This window comes from Melanotaenia boesemani, chromosome 22 (genome assembly GCF_017639745.1).
Source record: "Melanotaenia boesemani isolate fMelBoe1 chromosome 22, fMelBoe1.pri, whole genome shotgun sequence".
Lineage (NCBI taxonomy): Eukaryota > Metazoa > Chordata > Actinopteri > Atheriniformes > Melanotaeniidae > Melanotaenia > Melanotaenia boesemani.
Window position 1 is genome coordinate 22,647,358 of NC_055703.1, and position 24,262 is coordinate 22,671,619.

General features: G+C 38.5%; 2 protein-coding genes across 6 annotated transcripts; one reads left to right on the plus strand and one right to left on the minus strand.

Annotated features, from left to right (window-relative positions):
* Positions 1-223: 223 nt before the first annotated feature.
* On the minus strand, positions 224-12,120 carry LOC121633253 (structural maintenance of chromosomes protein 6-like). 5 transcript variants are annotated; one of them, XM_041975116.1, is made up of 27 exons: positions 12,056-12,120; positions 11,583-11,731; positions 11,273-11,399; positions 10,815-10,920; positions 10,412-10,548; positions 10,214-10,275; positions 9,932-10,012; positions 9,288-9,389; positions 9,037-9,156; positions 8,809-8,907; positions 8,413-8,559; positions 7,997-8,085; positions 7,702-7,866; positions 7,112-7,290; positions 6,656-6,857; positions 6,348-6,462; positions 5,463-5,623; positions 4,951-5,086; positions 4,547-4,627; positions 4,222-4,392; positions 3,571-3,708; positions 3,248-3,393; positions 2,307-2,432; positions 2,024-2,129; positions 1,752-1,901; positions 1,473-1,570; positions 224-526 (listed from the first exon to the last, which is right to left on the minus strand). In XM_041975116.1, the coding sequence occupies exons 2-27, from the start codon at positions 11,703-11,705 to the stop codon at positions 430-432; spliced, it is 3,264 nt and encodes a 1,087-aa protein (XP_041831050.1). In that variant the 5' UTR covers positions 11,706-11,731; positions 12,056-12,120; the 3' UTR covers positions 224-429. The 5 variants fall into 5 exon arrangements, with proteins under 5 accessions (XP_041831050.1, XP_041831048.1, XP_041831049.1 ...); XM_041975114.1 differs by having other exon boundaries at positions 3,248-3,426; XM_041975115.1 differs by lacking the exon at positions 12,056-12,120 and adding an exon at positions 11,924-12,049 and having other exon boundaries at positions 3,248-3,426.
* A 1,565-nt stretch (positions 12,121-13,685) lies between these two features.
* znf512 (zinc finger protein 512) lies at positions 13,686-23,638 on the plus strand. Its single transcript, XM_041975119.1, has 16 exons — positions 13,686-13,991; positions 15,859-15,994; positions 16,098-16,153; positions 16,259-16,317; positions 17,206-17,768; positions 18,100-18,189; positions 18,792-18,896; positions 19,143-19,267; positions 19,739-19,825; positions 20,095-20,193; positions 20,283-20,450; positions 20,540-20,737; positions 20,836-20,937; positions 21,826-21,888; positions 22,109-22,207; positions 22,338-23,638. Exons 2-16 carry the CDS (start codon positions 15,922-15,924, stop codon positions 22,989-22,991), a joined length of 2,541 nt encoding a protein of 846 aa, XP_041831053.1. The 5' UTR covers positions 13,686-13,991; positions 15,859-15,921; the 3' UTR covers positions 22,992-23,638.
* Positions 23,639-24,262: the final 624 nt, after the last annotated feature.

Below are 24,262 nucleotides of genomic sequence, written 5' to 3' on the forward strand. Positions count from 1 at the left end.
AAAAATATAAACGTCAATGTATGTAATACATCAAAGTACAAAATTTGCCAGCAGCAAATTGTAGTTTTAGTAAAATGATAAAGAGCTAGTCTGCTCCTTCTGATGTATGACATTATTAGATTAAAAGAAGTGGGGTCTATGAACTCCTTTAAAAATTAAAGGAAAAAAAATGCTGAAACGTGATCAAATACATTATAAGTCGTCAAAGTCTCAGAACACTTCGCGTAACAGTCATTTATTTCATGTTATATTTCAGTTACAACAGAATTCAGACTTTTAACAATACATAAACTTCATAAATGAACAACAAATTTTCTAAAAAAGGGGAATAAAATCAGTGTGACTGAACATATGAAACATTAAAATATTTCCCAAAGAACAGAAATCTGTTTTCAGACTTAGAGCCTCATTTAATGGTAGATTCTACCGTTACTCGTCCTCATTTTGACGTTGTTGTGAGTCGTTTTTTTCACGCTCTTGATCTTTGAGACGGAGGACGTGGATGTTTCTGGTCACTGGAAGAGAACTGGAAGAGAGACAGAGAGAGAGAGAGAGAATAAATAAACAAGCAACAAAAATAAAATGAATAAATCTTAATGTTTTGCATCCTCATATGATTATATGACCAAACATAACACATGGCTATGTAATAATAATAATACATTTTATTTAAAAAGTCAAAACACCCAAGGACCATGTACACAAGAACATTAAAATGGTTAAAACCAATAAGTAAAAAACAAAACAGAACAAAGGACAACAGGAAGATGGTGAGTGTGTGATTAGATGGTTTTCTGCTTCTGGGTATCTATTAGGGGACAGAAGACAAGTATCAGATTGTGTTCAACCGGATTTTGAGCAAAGTTTATACCATAAATTGAAGCAAAATGTCTCAGAAACTGTATGTAACATATATGTCACGCCGGGCTCTTATGGGTTAAAGTGTCTGGGAATTCTTGAATGACTAATCAGGCTTTCTGTGTTCTGAGTGGCAAACATTAGATTACAGTAAAAATATCCATTTCTCGTCCATATTCTTCTGTCAGTTTTATGCATGGTAGATTTTCCATTGCAAGGGCATCTTGCTAACTTGTTCGTGCATTTATGTAAATAGTACTTCTTTGGTGTTTCATGGGAATATAGTAACTGCACAAGAGTCCAGAAAAAAAAGAAAAAAACAAAACAAAAAAATTGTGTCATTTTGTGTAGGCTGAAAAGTGTTGAATATATATCTTGTCACTGCATCGATGCAGAAATATTCAGGTTCACAAGATGCATCTCAGAATTGAAAAATTTCGGCTCTCAAAAGACACCAAGCAGCACAGCAGCAGCATCATGAAGTCACACAACCATCAGTCCTGAATGTCTCTCTTCGTGCACACAGTACTCAAGTCAATAAAACAGATCTGGGTGGTCTAAGTACTTTGGTAAACATACATACACAAAGACCAAGAAGTTGTGTCAGTGGTTACCTCATGTTCTGTGGGGTGAGGAAGATAAACTGTCTGTAATGTTGACCAGTAGCCACCTTCATCATCATGTCCATAGAAATCCTCCGGTTCACCAGGTCCTAATAAAACAATGGACAGAAGACATTATTATCTTTTTGTTAAAAAAAAAAGGCTAACCTAGTACATAGAAATTGTCTCCCAAAATCCTCTTCCCTCTCCCTCTCCAAAGTCTATTTGTTGACTGATGACTATCTCAGATTGCAATTTGGGCTTTTAGCAGATATACAGGTGTCTTGTTACCATGTAGACATCAAACTCGTCAAGACAGCGGAAAGGCGCCTCTGTGATGGCCCAAAGAGAGAGAACGAAGCAAACGGTGGAGAATGAGCGCTCGCCTCCAGACAAGGAACGCATGTCACTCAAGTCAGTCCCATCTTGGAATGGTTGAACCTAAACGGGATTAAAAAAAGAAGAAACTCTGTATCGTAGCTTTTGGCAATACAAGGTAGATAATTATCACATTTCAGTTAATTCAGAGTCTGAAGTGCACTCTGGAGAATCAGTATTCTTACTGAGATGGAGAGGGTTTCATTCTTGTGGTTAAATATCATACTTCCGCTGCAACCTCTCTGAGTAAGCATAGTATAAAAGTAGTATTTACAGCGGGTCGAGAGGGACCTAAAAAGAAGAGGAAAATGAATGGGAAACATTTTTTAAACAGCTACTGTCTGCAGAACAACACTGCAGGTTGGTGACTTCATTTCTTCCTATTTAAAAACAGTCAATTTTGCTGTACAACAATTTGTTGTGCACATAGAACATCGTTGCTAAATGAGCTAAAGATTCACCACTTACCTCCTCAGCTCAGCATAAACTTTGACTCTTTCGTTGATGACACTGTTCAGGTTTTTAATGAAGCTCTTAAGGTTCGTCACTTGTTCTAACATGCTCTTGTAGTTCTCCAAAGCGCCATGATACTGCCTTAATATAAGTAGCCAAAGTGAAAAAGGTAAGAGACTTTGGTAATATTTGGCGTGGTGGAAGTCTGGTATTTTGCAAGGTAAAATGAAAAACATCTACATGGCAATGGCCACGCTTACAAGAGAGTCTTAATTCTTCTTGAATTCAAAATAAAAATTAAATCCTCTTCAAAAATGACCTTGTAAACACCTAATTCCGAATGTAAAAGGCCGCTCCGAATTAAACTAAATCCGAATTGATTGGCTGGTTTATTCTGATTTTAAATCCGAATTGAATAATTCCTCAGTCATGTATACGTTCATCCACTTTAAATTAATTCCGGTCATTCTTCGCATGCTTGTTCCCTTGTCCCGTCGTGATGACGGTACAGTACTCTCTCTCCCTTCTCCTCCTCAGCTGACCAAAGTAAAGTAGTATGCTGGTGTCGAGCTGCTGCTTCAAAACTAGAATCACAATCAGAGTGAAAATGGTTCTTATTATGTGGTCTTCCACGCTGTGAATGAAATGAAAAGAGGCAGGAACTGGAGTTCGTTTACTTCAGTACACAAAATACATCACGTCGGCCTCCCATCCAATCAGAACCATTCCCAACCCGCAGATCTAAAGTGGAATTAAAAAACGGCGATTAAATGTGTTTACCATGTGAACCTCAATTCAGAATGAGTATTTATATGTAAGCCTGAAGAAGAATGTATTTAATTCTGAATAATTAATTCCAAATTAAAAAACACCATGTAACCGTGGCCAATGTGTGGCATCTGAGAAAATAGTGTAAAACATGCCAATCGACTGATGCCAGAATCCACGTAACATACTTCACAATGTCCTTGCGGTCCCCCTGTTGCCCCTGCTTGGTAGAGATCTTCACTTTGAGGCGGGTGATCTCAGTGTCCAGAGTCTTGGCTGTGCGACGGACATCGATGCGTTCTGGACAGATTTTAGTAGCCTTGGCCACAGATGCCTGAATTAAAAGGTTAAAGCTATTCATTTCAAACTGCAAGATACACAAACCCCAGCATTAATAAATGAGCAGATATTTAAATAATTACCGTTTAAAGTAAGTAGTGTTCTTACAGTAACTTTAACTAAAGAAAGAAAAACACATTTCTCTGATGGAAAATAATATAACTGGACATACTTCTATCTCCTCCTCTTTGCTCTTTAGCTGGGCTTCTAGAGTCTGGATGCTGCGGAGATGGGCACTGCGTTTGTCATCATAGTGTTTCTGGTGATGTTTAAACTTCATCACCTCCTGGTCACTTTTACTCAGCTCATCCTGTAACGAGAAAAAGAGACAATAAATAACCTGGTGAATTTCACCTTGAAGCCAACCCACAATGTTTGTTATGGATACCTCTGGACAGGGAACTGCTAAATGACTGAGACATAAGTAAGTTTAAGTTTGCTATGATTGTGATGCATTATCAAGTTGTTTTTACACAAAAAACAATTGCTAAAAAAAAAATAGCTCCAAGTAAGTAATTTACCTAAAGAATTTACCTAGATTGAGTTTATAAGATAACAAAATATTTAGTCTGTCCTAAAAGTATTAAAATACTACAGAATTTAATTTCATTTTACATTCTTGATACTCATGTCCGCGTCTCTTCCACAGACTGCCTCCTTCAGGAACATTTCCATATTCTACAATCCATATTTAGTATTTGTAAATCTAGTTTATAAATCTGTGGGATTAATGGTCCATCTCACTTACCATATAGGATTTAGTAGGATTCAAGCATTTTTTACTATTTTTTTTCCAGTGAATTTATTGTATAAACAGTATTACCTTGATTAAATCAGCTTCTTCAACAATGGAGTTGATTGTCTCTTTGTGCTGCTTGTAATCCTGCTCTGCTTTCTCATAGTCTGCTTTTAGGCTTGCCAGCTGGGCTTTTGCTTCCTCGTACTCGGTGCACTGATCTGAAATCTTTGCCACAACGTCCTGCAGCTCCTCCTCCTGTGTCATATCACAATTCTAGTCCATCAGCCCAGGTTGCTGATTACAGAGGTCCACATTTCACTTATGTACATTTACTTTAACTTAACAAAATAAAAGTGGAGATAACAAAACGTTTTATGTACATGGGAAAACACAGGTGATCTGTACAAACCAGAACAATGAGGTCCTCTGATTGAGACTCTTCCACATTCTGTAGGTCTGTCAGCTCAAGTTCCAATTTTGTGGCCTTGTCCTGGGACAAATACATCAATTTTATTTTCAATTTTGCATCAGGTTTGAAATTATTTGAGATATTTGGTCCAGGACTCAATTTATTGTACCAAAATTATTTCATCCAACTGAGAGGGTGAAATAAGTAATTTATAAAAATGTAAAATAAATTCACACAATGTAAAATATAAAATTTATTTCTAAAATGTTTTAAAAAGGCCAATCTCATTAACAATCAGACTTATAGACATTTTTTCCTCAAAGATTAACAAAAACCTCTATAATGGAACTAGTTTGGTGTTGTATTCACTGTAGAAATAAATGCATAAAGATGAAAGACTTTACTTTAGCCGTCTTTTGGTCAACATGGGCTCTTCTCCGTAGTGCTTCATTTTGTTTGATGTCTTCATCCACTTTCTTCATCTGTTTCTGGAAACAAACTTTTTGAGCTTCCTGGTTCTCCAGCGTCGTCTTTAAGTGCCTGAAAGAGTAATGAGAGAAACCACAGAAAAACAGAGCAAGCAATACAACGGGGCAAAAGTGCAGTTTTATGTGTACATTCACATAGTAAAACTCCTTTTTATCTGAAATCCAGCTTTTAAAATAATTGTTTAGATTTTAGAAAACTGAGACTAATGAGAATAATATGTGGGATCTGTTTGAACTGGATTATAAGGAGACTATAATTACTTTGAACTTGAGTCTATCTTTAAAAGTGCTTTGAGATAACTTTGTGAATAAGCCTAATAAAAATAAAGATTAATTTGAATCTTTTTTTTAAAGGAACACATGGAGATCCTTTTCAAACTTGACAATTGTTAAAACCGAACAAGTGCACTAAGATAGGAGACGCTTACCTGATTTCATCCTCTGTGTTTACTGACAGACGTTTTGCTCTGGTTTGATCAGAACTGTAATTACGGTTTTTGAAGATCTGATCACCATCCTGAGAAAAGGCCTGGGAACAGTTCTGAGGAGGATTACTTCCTTGCATGACTCTTCGAGCCTCTGTGCGATTCTACACACAAGTACATATACAAAAAAAAATCCCTGTTAATATATCAGAGCTTGAAAACCATTGTCCATGCTGCACAAGAAACACTGGCAGGTTACAGAAAAGTTACAGAAAGTTTTTTTTAGCAGATATCCATGTGCAATTTTTTTACCCTATTCATTTTTTTCTTTTATGACTTGGCATGTAAACGTCAGTCTTTATAAACTGGACTAATGTGGATTTATTTTAATTGGATGACAAGTTGGCTTGAATCAATTCGAAAGAACCTTGATGACTTTGTTATGAAAATGAAGCTAAACAACTAAAACTGAACTGAATAAAAAGTAACTCATATCGCATCCATTAGTGTCATATACTGCATGACACTGTAAAATAACCTTTGGAAATGTTCCAAACTTAAGCAGTTGGCTTCAAATTTGCATAAACAGACCAAACCCTTTCAGAGTAATATATTTATACGTGTTAACTGTGAACCACAGAATCTCATCCTCAGTTGCTCCAGGGCAGTTTCAGACCCAGGAATGTGCACAACAAAGGCTGGTGTACTTCAAAATGAGTCAGAGGAACTTAGTTTTAAGATTCACAAACTTCTATATTGTTTCTTTAACTCAGGTGGCATTTCACATGATAGCTATAATGAACATATCATATGTTGTTGCTTTTGAAACAAAGGTTTCATTCAGCAGTTTATGACAGAGACTTTCCCTGTAAAGAAACGGTTTATTACCTTAATGAGCAGAATACGCTCTATGCCGATTTGATCTATGAGGCAGTTGGCCACAACTGGGTCATCAATTTCCAGAGCTTGAAGCACAGAGGGGTATTGAGGATGATTCACGGCCCTGAAACAAAAGAAAAAATATCTAAAGTTTCATTTTAACAATTTTTGTAATGTTAAACTCCTTACTAAATATGTTTTTATCCCTTTCACCAATCTTTGAAGGCAACCTTCATGACTTGTATATTTTAAGCCCTTGTACTATTAAATCTCAAATATGGATTTATCTTTCTTGTATTTTATTTAGCTGTTTTCACCTCTGTCTTGTATCATGGACACGTGGGAGGAAAGGGCTGGTAATGATGGCAGGTCTTTGACCTCCTGAGAACACTTTGGCCATAAGGCCCTGCAGAACCTTTTCATCCTCATAGTTGTCGCATGTGAAGGCCTGTAGGTAGCCCTTAAGACATACTTCTACAGCAAGGGCCTGCTCCGGGTCCTTCAGACTAATAAGATGTCCTACAGAAGGGAGAAAATATAACAAGAAAGAACACGTCAGAGAGACTTTTGTCATGTATGATGCACATTTGTTTGGCTTCTGGTGCAGGAGTCTCGGTGTAGCATTCTTTAGCTTTCACCAGAAGGAATGCAAATGTTTGTATTGTGTGAAGTTTTTTTTTTTTATTTCTAATAAATCGAAAACCTAGAACGGGAGTGAAAGCTTGTGTGCCACAGACATTTACATTTAGTCACAAGTAAGTACCATGTCTTACCAAGAGGTCCTCTGGGTATGTGCTTGAACTGGCCCTTTCTGTGAGCTTCCTGGATGGCATTAAGCAGTGCAGGCATGTGCTCTCCAAAACGCTGAAGCTGATTAGAACAACTCTTCTCCATAATCTGGAGGTTCCTGCTGTTAGCATCAATGGACCTCTGGAGCACCATATACTCTCTCCTGGACACAGATGAAGGGGAGAGATTCATCATAATAAAGGCTAAAACTAGCATACACATTTTTACTCTTGAAAGGAATAAAAATCTGAATGAGTTCTTTCTTAAGTGGATTTGTTCAAGAACAAGTTAATTACGTTCCAAGGGTTTGATAAGAAAAGCCATTCTTCTCTGAGAAGACTTTAAACAGTTGAAGACCAGGAAAACCACAGTAAAAAAAAAACAGGAAGAAATGAAGCTAGATGCTCATAAAAAAGCATAATTTAAAGTTGTATTAATTTTGTGTCAATATACAACAAATTATTTATTCTAGCTCTTTACTGGACTCTACTTGCATCAGGGAAGGCAAAACATTTACAAAAGCTACCCAGGGGCGTAAACCTAACATAAATCTCATTTAAGCGCATTTCCTTACTTCATCTTTTCTTGCTCATCTTTGGCACTGATGCTGACATGTTGATACTGATTAATCTGCTGTCCTAGAGTGGAAATCTGATGGTTCAGGTTTTCCAGCTCAGCCTTGATCTGCTCCACGCGCTCTGCCCTTACGTGGCCCTTGGCACCTGTTTTCTGACTGATGCTAAAGGGAAGAATAAGAGATATCAAGAAATGGGAAGGAGTACAAAAACACAGAAAAGTCAAAACAAAGTTAATAAATTCTATAATCGCATGGAGCACAGAAGCAATGAAAACAAAACAAAGCCCTTCACCTTAGTTTCAGATCTTTTATCCGTGAGGACAGCTGTGCTTTGTCCTTTTCTAGGACTCTTAGGCTAGCTCTGCATGTGTGCACAGTAACCTGGAGTCCATAGGTGAATAAGAAGTGAAAACATTGGCCATTTACAGAGTTGCATTATAAGAAACACAGAGACAAGGACAATGTAAAACAGCTGTGCACAATCATACAAGATAAAAAGCAGGATATATGCCTGAATTGCTGTGCAAATTTTGGGGTTTAGAAAAGTAAATCAGAATTGTGGCGTCTATCATTTTGCTGTTGGCAACAGGTATGCACTTTTTTTACTAAGCTCAGGTAAGGTTAACGCGTTGCATTTGCATATTTTTGAGACATAAACAAAAAAAGACACAACACAAACATGTGGCTGATACACTGCTGAACCCTGACCTCGCTGGCCTTGAAAAGGCTGTTACGTTTCTGAGATTCAGCCTTGCGCTCAGCACATTTATTCTGAAGATCTTGAACTTGCTGGGTGATTTCCTCCAATTGTTCCTGAAGCTGTTTATACTTATTTTCTGCTTGGTCCACCTTATTCTACATAATGACAAAAGAAAAGGTATTTCAGAATTATAGTACAGATTATGATGTTAGCAGTTATAACAGGGCTTTGCAAAAACAAGTATTAAATTGGAACAAGAGCTGTAATTATTTAATCAAAAAACCATTAAAGAAATAAAATAACATGCAAAAAAAAGAAACAACAAATAAATTAAATTTTAAGCTCAGAATTTGCTATAACAGACCTCCAAGTACTGTTATAGAAATACTCCAGATGTGTCACACCTTCCATTCGTCGACCTTCTCATCATATTTCTCTGTGGAGCGTCGGTCTACCTGCAGCCTCTCCTTAATGGGCTCCAAGTCCTTCTCCATCTCAGCCACCTACAACATTTAATTCCCATTAAATAGCATTTAAAATGCCTTTCTATCATATATTGCATGAACCTTGACTCATATGGGCCAGGATGTGAAGCAATGTTGGTATTTTATACACTTTAGAGGCATTCTCACCAAAGCCCAAGCCATCTGTTTCTGTAATTCTTCCAGCTTGGTGTGCATTTCATCAAGTGATGCCAGGCTTTTGAAACAGTCCTCTTTCTCCAGGTAGTTCTGCTTTAACTTTTTCAAGCACTGTAAAAGTAGCATAAACATCCATGTTTACAAAGTATAGGTGCTAGGTATGCAAGCTTAGCACTTAAAGGGTGGAAATTGCTGTATGACACTATAATCAAGATCACTTTGTAAGTGAAACTAATTCATACTTTACTGTGTTGCTTAATTGTTTCCTCTGTTATTTGCTTTGTGTCTTTGATGGACAAAAAGTCCTCTCTCATCTGCTCCAGCTGGGTTGCTTTCATAAAAAACTGCAATGAGGAAATAAAAAAAGGCACTGAGGGAAATATCTACACTTCAACAGCCTTGCACTACCTCTGTGAGATCTGTTACTATAGAGCTTTAAGTTTACAAGCCTGTCATTAAGCATTTATGTTCCCTATGTTACAGGCTCAGGTTAACTTATCAAAATGGCGTAAAACCTATCAAATATAGCTGGGGCCGTTAGTATTGTAGTCAGTTTTGTAGAAATCTAATCATGAACCTCAATCAGCTCTGGCTGAGAAGTTATGTTTGTGTCCAATTTATAGCAATCAATCCATTTCCCACGTAACTCAATAACATGGCGATAGCACTCAAACATAGTCCACAAAAAAATGTCAAAATACTTTACCAAAAGCTGAATTATTTAAATGTGTTGAGGTGAAACTGGAGAACAATTAAGAGCACAGAAATAAGCATGCTTCATTCAACTTGTAACTAGACTGGTAAAAAATGTGTAACGTATTCCGTGCAGCAAATGAGGTATTTTTAGCTGGTAAAGTGTTTGGTTAGTACTGTATTCTAAACAAACCATATACTTCTCCCGTTCGTCTTTTGAGTGAAGGAAGTGTTTGCTCATCTCCTGAGTGAGAACTGATACAGGATTGTTGACCTTTGGAAGACAAGAGATCTGTTATAAGCACTGACAATTTTGGTCTATACTGCACCTGCAGTCTTCCATAACAGACCATCTGTCACTCACAAAAGTTTGCATGAACAACCTACATATAGGTAATATGACTAAATAATTTTGTGACTCACAACACTGAATTCATCCCAAATTCATAGAAAAGAATATTCAAAACACTCATACTTGGATATTGAAATTGTCCAGGATGGAAAGGAGCTCTTCTTTTTTGGTTGAGATGACCTGACCTATCAGAAGATATAAAGTTAATTAATTAATCCTTATTCTACAAACTACAGAATGTGTCTTAAATGTGCCAAGCTGTGGCAGGCATCCCACACCAAAATAAAAAAAAAAAGACATCCATGATCGTTGGAGTTTTACCTGATTTACTTCTTAGTTTATACGTTCTTATCCCCTCTCTTGTTATTCTCAGGTCTACAATGATAACGGAGCCATACACCTCAGGCTTGTAAGCATCCCTCCCTTTGTTACGCAGGGTGACAGTTACATCCGCTGCACTGAGGAAACAGAAATACAATCAAATGAATTTTAAAAAAGTGATTTTACTTTTATAAAAGATGAGTCCATCATCATTCATTGTGGGACTTTTAGAATTTAACAATAACAGATACATTCGCTATTTGTAACAAGCCAGCAAAGAAGGGATGGTTTATAAAAGACCATCTGGGAGGAGGAAGGAGGCAAACATGTCCGACAACTAAATCTAGTTTCAGACTCTTTGTGACAAAAATAGGATTTACATCTTATATGTTCAAATGTTCACCTTTCTCCTTCTTTCACAAACTCCTTGAGAGATGATCCTCTATTTGTGGCATGAGCGTTTCCACCTAAGGCAGCTATAAGAGCTGTGAGAATGGCGCTCTTTCCGCCTGTAACAAGAAGGTTGTAAACAGAGAAAAGTATTTCAGATATCTTTTAAAACAAAAGTTTACGAAACATACTACAAATAAATGTTTTTACATAAACTTTACCAACAGATGGTTACCTACATTTCACATGTTTTGAGATAAAAGTTAGTTTCATACAGTATTTATCACTGTGCAATTACAAGACTACACACCGGAGAGGTCAAATAATGGTCTAATCAGTTCAATATGGACATCCGCTATGAAATCTGTGAGAATAAAAAAAAATAAGCAGAGCTAGTATGAAGCATAAAATAAGAGAAGTTGTAGATTCTCTCCCTTATGACTATTTTTGAGGTTAAAGCGGTACACTTACTCCCATTGTTGCCAACAACAAAGTTGACATTGGAACCAAAGTCAAAAGGGCCGAGCAATGAGTGGCACATGAAATTCTTCAGTGTGATGCTTTCCACAATCCCTGCATCACTAACATCTCTGGCACACTGGAAAGAAACACAAGCGATTTATCAGCAACGCCAAGACCCAAAAACGGCCAACGCCCGCCACTCTGACCAGATACCGCCGCACATTGTGCCCAACATAATGTAATAAATACCCATTATAAGAGTTTATAAGAATCTATGTTAGCTGTCATTCTATTTTCATAGAAGTATGACATTACATACAGGCTGGCTCTGAGTAGGACCTTCCTGGTCACCATCGTTTGCCTTCTCTTCTTCCTCCTTCGCCGCAGATTTTCGTCGTTTGTTCGGGTTTTCATTGCCAGTTGCGCTTATCCGTTTAGACATCTTGGGCACCCAACTTCTCCTGCCAACTAAAAGTAATAACAATAATGATTATGATAATAAGCCAGTAATAAACTACTTTTGTCAGCACAAAGTCAAGCTTTTCGTTTAACTTTCAATAGCAAAATTTACCCGAAATGTAAGATTTGGTGCACGTTCTTTCAATAGTAACGGTAATTAGAACGAACGTTACCCCGGTTCCAAGCTAAACATGGCATTACCTCAAGGTCTGAAAGTTAGCCGAGTCATAAAACAACAATAGCTGGCTTACTAAGTTAGATGCTGAAGTATCTTTACAAACAGCAGCTGATAAAAATCTAGTTTGTATCACGCCATTAACATGTGCCTCCTACCTCGGTTATGGCGCACTGATGCGAAAGAACCAGTGCAAAAGACCAACTGACTGATTTAATTCGCGCTCTTTTTGAGCCAATATGGCGGCGTCTGAGGATGGGGTTTTATTAATTTATTTATTTACAATTATTTGGGGGCATTCTTTTTAGTTAGAATTTCTAATGGCAAATTATCCTTATCTCCCCATAGTAACGAACAAGGCTGGACTGGTCAGGACTGTTGTAAATATATCTGTCATGAGAGATAAATTGGCTGAAGTTCCCTCTTATCAGTTTTGGTGTTTGTTCATCTTTTGTGCAAGTAACTACATGTGAGCATCCAGGATACTGACCTCTAGACTCTTTTAACCTCAATTTGTATCAATGTCCCTTTTACTGAGCTGCATGAGTCAAGGCTGTGGATTCTGATTGAGCCACCAGGGGGCGATGTAAAGACAGACAGCTGGGGTAGTTGTAGCCAAACTCTCCAAGCCCACACTTGAGCTCTTTGGATGTTATACACAGCCTGCTCGTGTTTATGAGGCTGGAAGGGTGTGCATGTAAAACTTTTAAACTCACAGTGACCTTAAACAAAACTCTTTCAAACTTACAGTGGTTATATCTGCTCCTGTGATACTACTGCAGCACAATACTACAATACTTCTGACCTGATTGCTGGAATAAAGTAGCTCATGTCTTTGTTGCACTTATCACTTTGCCTCCTCTCCAAGAAAGTGTGGATCCATTTCATTTAAAAAGCTGTTCTAAATCCACCATTTGCTCTTTAAGGGCATATACATACATACATACATATATATATATATATATATATATATATATATATATATATATATATATATATATATATATATATATATATATATCCACCCAGAGTTTATAGCCAACAATTGGCTATAAACAATTTTTTTTAATTTATAAAAAAAGTAAAAAAGTAACAGCTTATGCAGCCTTGATGGGGATATCCACAGAGGTAGAGAATATTTATTTAAGGGGGATGTTGAGTTCATCCAAAGTTGGAGATGTGATCTGTCCTTGATGATGTTACGTGCTTTCCTGAGGCAGTGGATTGTGTAAATGTCTATCAGGGAGGAGAGAGGGGGGTTTAAATGACCCTCTGTCTGCCTCAGTGCAGCTGCCACACCACACTTTGGTGCCGTATGTCATCTCATCAGGCTCTCAGTGGTAGAGTGGTAGCTTGTTAGGAAATTGGTGCTCAGGCTGTTTTTACTGAGGATGAGGACTCCCAGGAAATTAAAGGTGTGGACCATCTCAACACACTATCCATTGATATAGAGGGGTGGGGGCTCTGTCTTGTTCTTCCTTTTTTTGTCTGTGTGTGTTCAGTACTGATGTTGTATTTAACTTTAAAACATGAGAAGTATCAGATGACTACTTAAAATTTAAAACCCCAGACATGGTTCACACGAGACTAAACAGTCAAATCTTTTATCTCGTCTACTTTAGTAAAAGTTACATTATTGAGAAACTTGAAATAACAAAGAATGTACTAAATGTAGTAAAGTATGTCTACCATTAAAAAGAGAAAAACAAAACACATGGTAAGCTGGTACGTAATTGTACGTTTTATTAGTAACGCTTTACAATCTTTATGTCCGACAGTCCATGAATGCATCATCAGATGAGGGTCTTATTTGTTGTCTCCAGCAGGAGGGCGTTCCGCGCAACAACATGCACACACAGCGGGTGAATTATGTCGGCGTGTGTGCACTGATTCATATGTAGATGCTGCAACAGCTTAGTTTTCGTGCAGAAGTTTTTTTTGTTTTGTTTTGTTTTGTTTTTTTTTGTCCATCGGGAGCAGGCCTTCCTTGATGTTAGCCTTCTTGCTGGTAGCAGTGCCGGGGGAAAGGCGATAGAGGAGGCCAGGCTCGAAGACATGGAGGCTGGCTGCAGAGAGGGAGTGAGCTGTAGGACGGTAGGCTTTCTCGCATTTCTTCCTCCGTTAAGAAACAATGAAAGGCGGTCAGGACTGTGCCTCAACCTGGAAAAAGAAGAAGGGGGAAAAACACTTATCAGCTAGCCAACACAGCTCTGCTTTGGCCTCAGCTTTATGGTGTCTTCCCATCGTCGTCAAAAGCCAAATGTTATTGTTATTATTTTATTCTTTAATTCACCCAGCAATGATGATGGTAGCTGGAAAACCCTTTTCCTCAGCTCATCAGAAATGGACGGTTTCACAGCTTTATTAGGCTGAGAAAAACATATTGCACATAACATTTTTATTTCTAAATTTCTTCATTTTAATGGCTTTGTTGATTTTTTTTAAATCATTGAAGTAGCAGACTGTGGCCTCCAGCATGACATTCACAGTCATAAATCACACAGAAACCCGTCCAGATGCAATGCATGGTGGAAAAACTGAAGATTGATTCATCAGGCGTCAACACCAATTTATGGCTCATACAAACGTATTTTATGAAAGCTCTCCCGCCTTTAAATACCGTTTATTATCTGGATAAATCTAAAAACTTCCAAAAATTCAACAGAAAGGAGCAGGAAAAAGAAACATTTATTATTTCATCACTGGACACAAGTTGAACGGTGACCTTTTTTTTTTTTATTTCAATGGTACAAACAGAAAAAAGGTCAGGGAGCTTTAATAAAGAGGAAATCAACAACTCAAAACTTTTCAGACGCTTTCGACAATGGCCTAATATCTACTTTTTAAATTTATGTTATAATGATATACAAACGTTTCAAAAGTCCTGTGCCACCCCTCGTTTTTGTATATCCAGGAAAATTGAAAATAGGTGCAGCAGTAGTGTGTAAGGGAAAAAAAAGAGTGGTTTTACAATTCTAATCTTGAAATGGGTCATTGTTATGACCACACAGCCTGAACCCTTTTAGATCAACTTTCTTGTCATTTTTTAAGGTAGTCATCAGAAATAGTTCTCCAGGTTTCTTGTAAAGCATCTTAAAGCTCTTCTTTGGATATTAGCTGCCTTTTTCTTTTTCTTTCCTTTTCTTCAGTTTTCTGCCAAGATAATCCCACACTGCTTCAGTAATGTTGAGGTCAAGGCTCTGGTAAGGATCCATCACTCCATAAGACATGTTGCCACTGATCTTGCCGAGATGTTCCAGTATTAGTTTCATTATATTATATCACCTTGTTTGTGTAAAGATACAGATTTATGCCTGACAAACCATCTTATTTTACTTGAATGTGACAAAAGAAATGGGAAGAAATTACAGTATGTGTCTTTGAAACAAACTGCTTGAAGAAAATTACCTAAAGATCAACATGGATTCAGACCTTGATTTATTGGTCGGTTTTAAGCTGATTAAAAGAGGAAAAAACAAGACCAAATGGTAATAATGATGCACCTTTATCTTTCAACTTGACAAGCATAAGATAATATTTTTATATTCCTTGAGATGCAGTATGTTTTTTTTTACTGGACAAAAACTACTATTGAGAATCCAAATTAAATTTATTCATGAAGACACAGTAGTTATTGAATGTCTTGTCAGTACTCCTAAACTTGTTAGAAGAATAATTTAAACTAAAAGATACCCGGCAAAAACATATTGTCTTTTTGTTTCATCTATAAATTTCCAAACTTTGCCTAAAACGTCTGTTTTGGTTGGTTTTCTGGAACCAATGAAAATGACTTTCTTTTGTGTTTTATCAGTTTTTCCAACAACAAACACACAGTAGCAGTGACAACACAAAAATATATGAAGACATGGGGAAAATTATATGTAGCCCCACAAATAAATGAATGTTTTCCCCATTTATTTATTTATTTATTTGATAACTTTTTTTTTTAATGTGCTCTCAGTGGGGATTTCTTCAGGTGGGGGCTGGCACTCCTAGTATGACCTCCACCCACTCTTGAAGGGATATGTCACCTTTGTATGTACCACGAAAGAAAAAGCTTGTCCACTCACACTCAAAAAGTGCAGAGTCATGTCCAGGTAAAGGAAAAAATGGTACCGTTCAGCTAATATTTGACTATAATTCACCTTTTTACTTTGTATTTTCTGACTTTGATTAAAAACTATTTAACTTCTTCATCAGCTGTTCAGCGAATTCCTGAACGAACGAATGAGCTGAACACCGTGGAGTACCCACAGGTAATATGTGCACAATGTATGCATTTGTATTTAAATAATGAAACTCAGGAACTTGCTGCACACAGCTGGATGTCTAACTCACATTTCTGTATTTGACTGTTTTAGAATGACGACTCTCACCACCAGGATGCTGTAAAGATGAAAAGAGCATATGGCAGAAAGAGGTGAGAGACACACAAACCTGTTGATTTAGTGATTGTTCGTGTAGATGACAAAATGCCTGAGTATTTCTCACTATGTTATAACTTTTGGTGCTCACTCGTGCATATTACTCTTTTATTAAAGATGCAAATGCAAGCCCAAGCCTTTTGTTGAGATAAACTTTTAGTTTTCCTGGAACTGGTTGCTGTCATCACTAATTAAAGATAGATTCATCCACCAGGTTGCATGTTAATTAAGCTGCAATTTACTTTGTTTACAGAATATTTAAAGTTTTTCTGTTCAGAAATGATCACTTAGACACATCTTTATGAATCAAAATGACCCACAAAGACTTTTTTTTTTACTTAAACTGATGGACATTTTCATCATTTAATGTGCAAATATATTTGAATATGCAGAGTTGCTGCATCTATCCCTATTTGAACTGGAACATCCTTTAAAGGAATGAGTTAACGTGAGCATCCATTGAAGCCTCACAGTGGGGTCCCTTGGCTGCATTTTTATCCAAGAAAACAGGTCTCAGTTCTTTTGGAGCAAGAGCTCATGGAGAAAAAACTAAAACAGAACACCGTGCCTGGACTTAGAAAAGTCATGCCTGCATTAATATTCAGCTCCTGAGCCTTCCAGGAACTGAGCCACAGCACAATCAAGCTGTCATGCTGTTGTCCTGTTGCTCTCAAATGTGGAACCTTCTTTGTGCATTGGATGTCTTAATTTGGGGGCCAAGGGATTTCCAAGTGCCCCTAATAAAAACGGATCATTTCGCTGCTCAAATTAAAGTTTAATCTATTTAAAAATTTCTCATCTGAAAGATCTCCAGAGTGTCTCCATCCCACTAGTTTTTGTGAACTGCAAATTTTTCATAATGAAAAAATATATTTTTTTAATAGGTATGAGGACCTCCAGAATGTTTCCATAGCAACAGTAGATTACCCGACCACCAGCTGCTCTGTTATGTCATCAAGTAGTCTGGCTAATGGGTTAGACCCAGGGTGCATGGCTCCATCCACAGCAAGACTGCCTCCAAGACTGGAGGCCAAGGATGTGTGGCCTCAAGGTCCAGAGTCCAGCAGGAACCAATCCCAGCCTCAGGACCAGAGCTGGACCTCGAGCAGAGACCGAGGGCCGGAACCCTGGACTGCAGACAGAGACCAAGTCTGGAACTCTGGCAGAGACAGAGCAGGACACTCCAGTCAAGAGCAGACATGGATACCACAAAGGGACAGAGTACATTCTGGACCGGATCAGGCTTGGATGTCTGGACAGGAGCAAGGTTCTGAGCAGGGCTGGGCAGCAGGCAGAGATCGAGGTCAAGATGAGTCGTGGAATGGAGGAAGAGATCCGAGGAGAGATCGGGCCTCCTCAGGGCCAGAGCAAGGCTGGGGAACTGGCCGAGGTCAGGAGCAGACCTGGAGCAACGCGAGCGAGGACCGAGGAAATGTCTGGAGGCCTGGTGAGTACTCGCACCACTGACGTGTCACGCTATCTGAAAGCCTGCACAAGATCCCATTTTAATTCATCACAGCTTAATTTCTAACCAGAAGCACTCCCACATACTGTCTTACCAGTCGCTAAAATGCTTTTCCTGAAAATGAGATGTCATGAATGTCTTTTATTGATATTTTGCAAGTTAATTCAGTCCATAATCTGAAGTATGCTGCATATAGTGTAAATGACATACACATACACTGTATCTGCATGGTATATATTAAAATATGCCAGTCCTTTATGTCTGTGCAGTTAAGACAGTTTGTAAAATTGCTGATTTTTGTTCCATTTTGAAGCCTTGAACATGAAGAAAGTCCAGAGAGCAGATTTGGATCGAAGCCCTGATGTCAATAACTTCCCACCACCACCAGAGGGCAGAAATTCCTGTGAGTTCCCTTCAACTCTGAGCTGTTATCTTTCTCCCCGATGCCTGCATAACTCTTAAATATATGAACACAAAAAATAAAAATATGAGTTTTATTAAAAAAAAAAATAATTATCCTAATTTTATTGTATTTATTTTCAAGGGTCCAAGTTTCTTTTAGTCTTTTTAAGTAGTCTTGATCAAAAGTCCAGGCCTTCTGAAAGTTTTTCTTTGGATATAGGCTGCTTCAGTTTAATCCGGTTGCAAAGATGACACAGTTTGACAGAAACAAAACAACATTTTTCCACCAACAAGGTGATTCCTAAAGAGCTATTAACTGAAAACTGCATGTGTGAGCATGATGTGCTGTGTAGAGGGAAAAATAAGCCTAAAACTATCTACAGCTGTTTAGTCTGAAAGAGGTGACCTTAAGAAATTGTGAAACAAAAATCCAGCCTGACTGATGTACTTTATTTCCATTTAGGTTTGCATGTTTCAATAAATCACTAAACCCATTTCCCATTTTCTTGGCAAAATATAAAGAAAACGAGGGGTGTCTCAAGACTTTTGCAGAGTACTTCAGAATCCTAAATACAGAGCAGTAATATGTGCAGTCATCTCCAGGTTCAGGTGCAGCTAATGTTGGTGAGGCTTCGACAGCTCAGCCAAGCGAAGATCAGAAACCTCCAGTCCTCCTGACCAAGAAGGAACCTCCTACATACCCTCCAGGTGAGAATAGCTCACTCTATTTAAAACAGGTGATTTCTAAATGGAGATCAAAGTAAATAATTCAGCTCAGGATCCACATCATTAAAGTTTCAGCTTTACTGAAACCATTTTTTTTCTAAACAGCATTAACTTCATCCAAAATAGCCTCAGTATCTGAATGTTATGTATATAAAAACGATTATTAATTAGTCTGTTTTAGGTTAATTCTGGTGTGTTTAATCATTTAACCTCTTTTTTTATAACTAGGAAGTCAAGAGGAGCGCTGGCAGCTCCAGATTGTGGCCAAAGGGAGAGTCACCTGTCCAAAATGTAAAAGTGTGAGCAGGAAGACTGTGGAGGGGCTGAAGAAACACATGGAGAACTGCAGACTGGTGAGCACATTGCATCCCTTTTATTCACTGGAGGTCATTTTCTTTCCAGAAATTAAAAATTGGCATTCTTTCTAATTGCATTTGATAGTCAAATAACCAGTTTCTTTCTTGTACAAAAATGAGTGTAGTAAAAGGAATTTAGACAATTTAAAAAAAGGTGTTAACACTTAATATGCCCCAGCACCACATTAGTACACAAAGCAGTAAGGGTCTATTTTCTGAATAACACACTGAACAAGTGATTAAGCGTGAGCGTGAATAGATTCTTGGCTTCCTCTTGTCCACCTGTTGATTTGTTCTTGGCAAAAAAAAAACTGAGGTCTGCATTGTGTTTTATGTGCTAAATGATTACATGTTCTGGATGTAATATCTCTTACATAGTCCGATCCAAACTCTGATCACCTGCATCAATCAACTTAAGGATTGGATGTGCCAGAACTATAGAAATGTGAATCTGTTGCTGATTTGCAGCAACCCTTTACCTGCCAACACTGTGGGAAACAGCTGAAGTCCTCAACAGGGATGAAGTATCACATCATGGCTGACCACAGCCACTTGGTGAGACTCTTGTGTATCATTTACAGCAGACTTTGTTTTTCTCTTTTTATCTTTTAGCAGTGGAAATGTAGAGGATGGTGCCATCTATTCCACTGAGTTTTAGCTTTGTATTAACCACTTTCCCCTAGAATAAAATAGCATTATTTGCCTCATTTAATGTTATGTTTTTATTTGCTGTGTATTTTACCAAATTCTAAAATACAGACTTAGTTGAGTTGTTTGGTGAGTTAATATGCATTTTAAATTTACTGCTTTTCTCCCCTTGCAAGCCATCAGCTGATGATGCCAAGGACCTGGATGATCGTGCCATCAAAGACAAACTGCGTAAAATCTTGAAGAGACTGGGCAAATTGAAGTGTTCAAAAGAGGTAAACTGAGTCACATTACACCTCCAAACAGTTTGAATTCACGTTTCCACCAGATGCTGAATTTATTTATGTATTATTTTTCTTTCTAGGGCTGTAATGCTGCCTTCAGTAGCATCATGGGCTACGTTTACCACATGAAGAAGTGTGGGAAGCAGGAGTCCGAGCTAGAGAAGATGCTGCTGAACTGCTCACACTGTGGGAAAACCTACAAATCCAAAGCTGGACTGGAGTATCACCTGAAATCAGAACATGCTCCTGTGAGTCACTTGGTTGTGTTTCCTTGGCTGTATTGTGGATTTTTCAGTTGTCAGACTTTTTTACTTATCTTCTGTGTCCTGCCACCCAGACACCCCAGAAGAGTGAGGAAGATGAGGCCCTAAAAGCTCAGAGGGAGGCCAACCCAGAGAGGACGGCCAGCGGCAGAGTGCAGCGAGCCTCGGCTCAGGTGGCCAACTTCCACCTGGCTGAGATCGCCAACAACGAACTCCCCAAAGACTGGCCGAAGAGGAAGTTCCAGTCAGACCTGGTGCCAGATGACAAAAAGGCAACACAAGATTCTGTTTTCTTATAATCATAAAAGAGAAGCTGACTTTGTTCCTTGTTGCAAAATTCTGTCTTTGACCTCTGATCTTCCCTCCTCAGTTGAAATATGCTCGACCAGGCCTGCCCGCCTTCAGCCAGGAGGTCCTGAGGAAGTGGAAGAATGAAGTGAAGCTGCAGAGGAAAGTTCAGTGTCCCAACCAGGTAGGAAAAAAAAAAAAGCAAACACATTTAGCTGTTGCTCCACTAGTAGAGTGGTCATCGATTTGCACAAATAAAGTTCAAAAGGCATCACAAGAAGCTCAGTATATGCTTATCGTTTACCATATTTCCAGTCTGACATTGCCTCCTTTTTGCTGTAGGAGATGGTATTCCCTTTTCCCTTAACTAACCACCTTAGACTGACAGATCTGTCTGAATCTAGCATCATTTTAACTCCTCAGAGCTGCGTTACTAAATCAAGACGCTTTTCTAGGGTTTAAGAGTAAAGCACAAAAAAATGCAAAAGTATAAAAAAAACTGAGCATCTTCCTCCTTTGATATTTCAGTAGCAATGAACAGGAGTGATTGATGCTCACGTAAGGTAACCCCACCATAATGCACAGGTTCCCAGGACACAACAGCAGTTTTTTAGTGCCAGCCAAGGCTCTGATTGGCTAATAGTGAGTTCTCCTCTGGTGCTTATTGGGCCAGTTGTTTTTAAGCCAAGAGACCACAGGTGCATGACTTCAGCAACTTTGATGAGAAGTAAGATTAAAAAGGTTTGGACCCAGACAAAATGATCTGTTATATGTCTGACAAGACTTTCTGAAATACAAGCTGTAAAACTCCCACTTCGAATAACAAGTATTTGTCTGCCGCTGAATAAAAGTTTTAAATATCTGTTGACTTTTCTAAACTTTTCCACAAAAGCAGAACTATGTTTTTATGTTCTTTGTTTATGAGTTTGTTCATTTAATTATTTATGTTGTTTTCTCTTCAAATTCTCATCAACTTCACAAACTCAGCTTCATGGACCTAAAATGTTTTCCTTTTGTTACTCTGTAGAGACCTTAATGCAATGTGCAGTAATGGTGTTTGTGTCTCCCGAAGGGTTGCGGCTGCACTTACACCAGCGTGTCGGGTTTGAAAGCTCACCTGGGACTCTGCACAAGGGTTTGTCCTCTTTTCATCTCTAAAGCAAAATATGTAGAAAATGTAAAGATTTTAAACAAGATACAAAAGAGATGAAAGTAAATATTGGTAAACTCTGGGAAAACTGCTACAAACTCCATTGATCTGATTTACATGATGACCTGCATTGGGCTTAATGAGTTCCTTAAATCTAATTATCACCCTAATTATCGTCCCTGTCTTCTTTTTTTCTGCTTTTCAGGGTGAATTTGAGGCTGGAAAATACAGATGCCTGATCTGTAATAAGGAGTTTAACTCTGAAAGTGGAGTTAAATACCACATTAACTCTGTCCATTCACAGGTTTGTGTATTTTTTTTTTAAATGCACTCCCATTGTGTTCCTTTATGCCTATGACTTCAACATAAATCCATTAAACTCCACTAGAACCTTGTCTTTTCTCTCGTCCCATCTCTGCTGTGGGTCTGACTAGGAATGGTTTGTGACAAACAAGAAAGCCTCCAAAAAGTTTGAGAAGTTCCTCAAGAACCAGCCGAAGGAGATCGTCCATAATGTGGACAAGCACACTGTTCACCAGTACCACCACCAGCTGCAGCAGCACCACCACCAACACCATCATCATCATCAGCAGCAGTTCCAGCACCAGCCCCTGCAGCACCCTCTGCAGCCTCTGCATCACCTCCAGCACCAAACCCAGTTCCTCCATCCAGAGCGGCAGAACTTTCAACCACAAGTAGACCCCCAGCTCCAAGAACCCATGCTGCAGTACACCCCTCTAGAGCCTCCCTCGGGGCCAATGTGGGTGGACATGGACCACAGAGAAGCGGTGTCAGGACCAGAACAGACCCCGATTAGCTTGACTGAAGTGAACAAACATGAAGAGGACAGCGGTGGAATGGTGGAGCTTAAAAGGAGAGAGAGGGGGGAAAGAGGAGGAGAGAGAGGGGTGGCTGATGGGAAGCAGAGGGGCTGCTTTGCTTTCAGCAGCAATAACAGTGGCAGCTCATCGAGCGAATCGGAGATAGAGCACCAAAACAGGCAGAGACACATCGACCAGTGGAGTCTGAAAAGGCCCGGCGTCATGGAGCCTCACAGCGAGGCTGGAAAGCAGCAGAGAAATGCTTGAAAAGACCCCACATCTGCTCCTAAAATTTCCACCTCGCAGAAGCGATTCCGCCTGATTTTAATGGATGTAAAAAAAAAAAAAAAACGCGCGGCTGTTACAACTAAATGAGACGTGACAGAAAAAGACATCCACATTCTTCTTTTCCACAACACCAAGAGCCCAGACTGTGGCTGAGGACAAACATAATGTCTTGTGGAAGGTAAACTTTTAACCAATTATGATATTTTAAAAAAAACTTCAAGTTAAGGACATGAGATTATATTCACTTCTGGTTTAGAGGCTGTTTCTCTGTCTTGAAATGGTTGTTGGTGTATAGCCTTGAGAGATGTAGTAATACTGTTGATCTGTGTGTTTATCTGTAACAGATTCTTTTCACCAACTTTCAATGTATTTTTCTTTTAAAACCTTTTATAAACTCTCCTTGTCTCTGCCGTAAAGGGAGGAATTACTTTAGCCTAAGGAGAGGATGCCACTGTGTTAGACTATGTAGTCTAGTTGAATTGTCTGAAACATTTTGTGCCTCATAAGTGTGATTTCTCCAACTTTGTACTAGTCATCACTTTAAGTTACAACTAACTTGCCGTTCTTGGCTGTGTAATGAAGGAAATCTTATTTTCTGGTCAGATTTGATTGAACAATCACTTCTTTAAGGCTTCCACTTCATTCCTGGTGCTGTTTCATTCCAAATATGGATAAGATTTAACTTTGTGTGTTGTCAATGAATGCAACTGTGTTCATTGCTTGCATTAAGTTGCCGTTTTTTGACTCAAATCTGTGTGTAACAAAGGAGCTGACCTATTTGCATGTAGTGGACCAGAGTAGATCGGACACTTTATACAGGAGAATCAAGAAGATGACTTCAAGTTTTGTTAAATGTGAAGTATCCGTTTATCGATCCTCCCCAGACACCTTTTAAGTTGTGTTTTGATCATTTTCAAGAAACAGAAACCTTAAAAAACTTCAACTTCAAGTCCTGTAGTCTCTCGATGACTGTTGAGATGCGAGCTGTGCTTTACAGAAGCTAATTTCAAAGATTCTTCCAAGTTTTAAATTACATCCCTTGAGCTTCCTCAGTGGGTGGAGTTGCTAATTAATTCTCCTCCTTGATTAATCTGTTGACAGCTAAGTTGTCTACATGACAAACTCCATCCGTCTGATATAACTGGAGATGCTGCTGGAAGCGGTGGTGGGAAATCCAGTCTGTGTACTTGAGATCTTTTTTCCTCAAACTAGTTTCTGTTAAAAAAGTGAATATTTTATTTGTTTGAAAC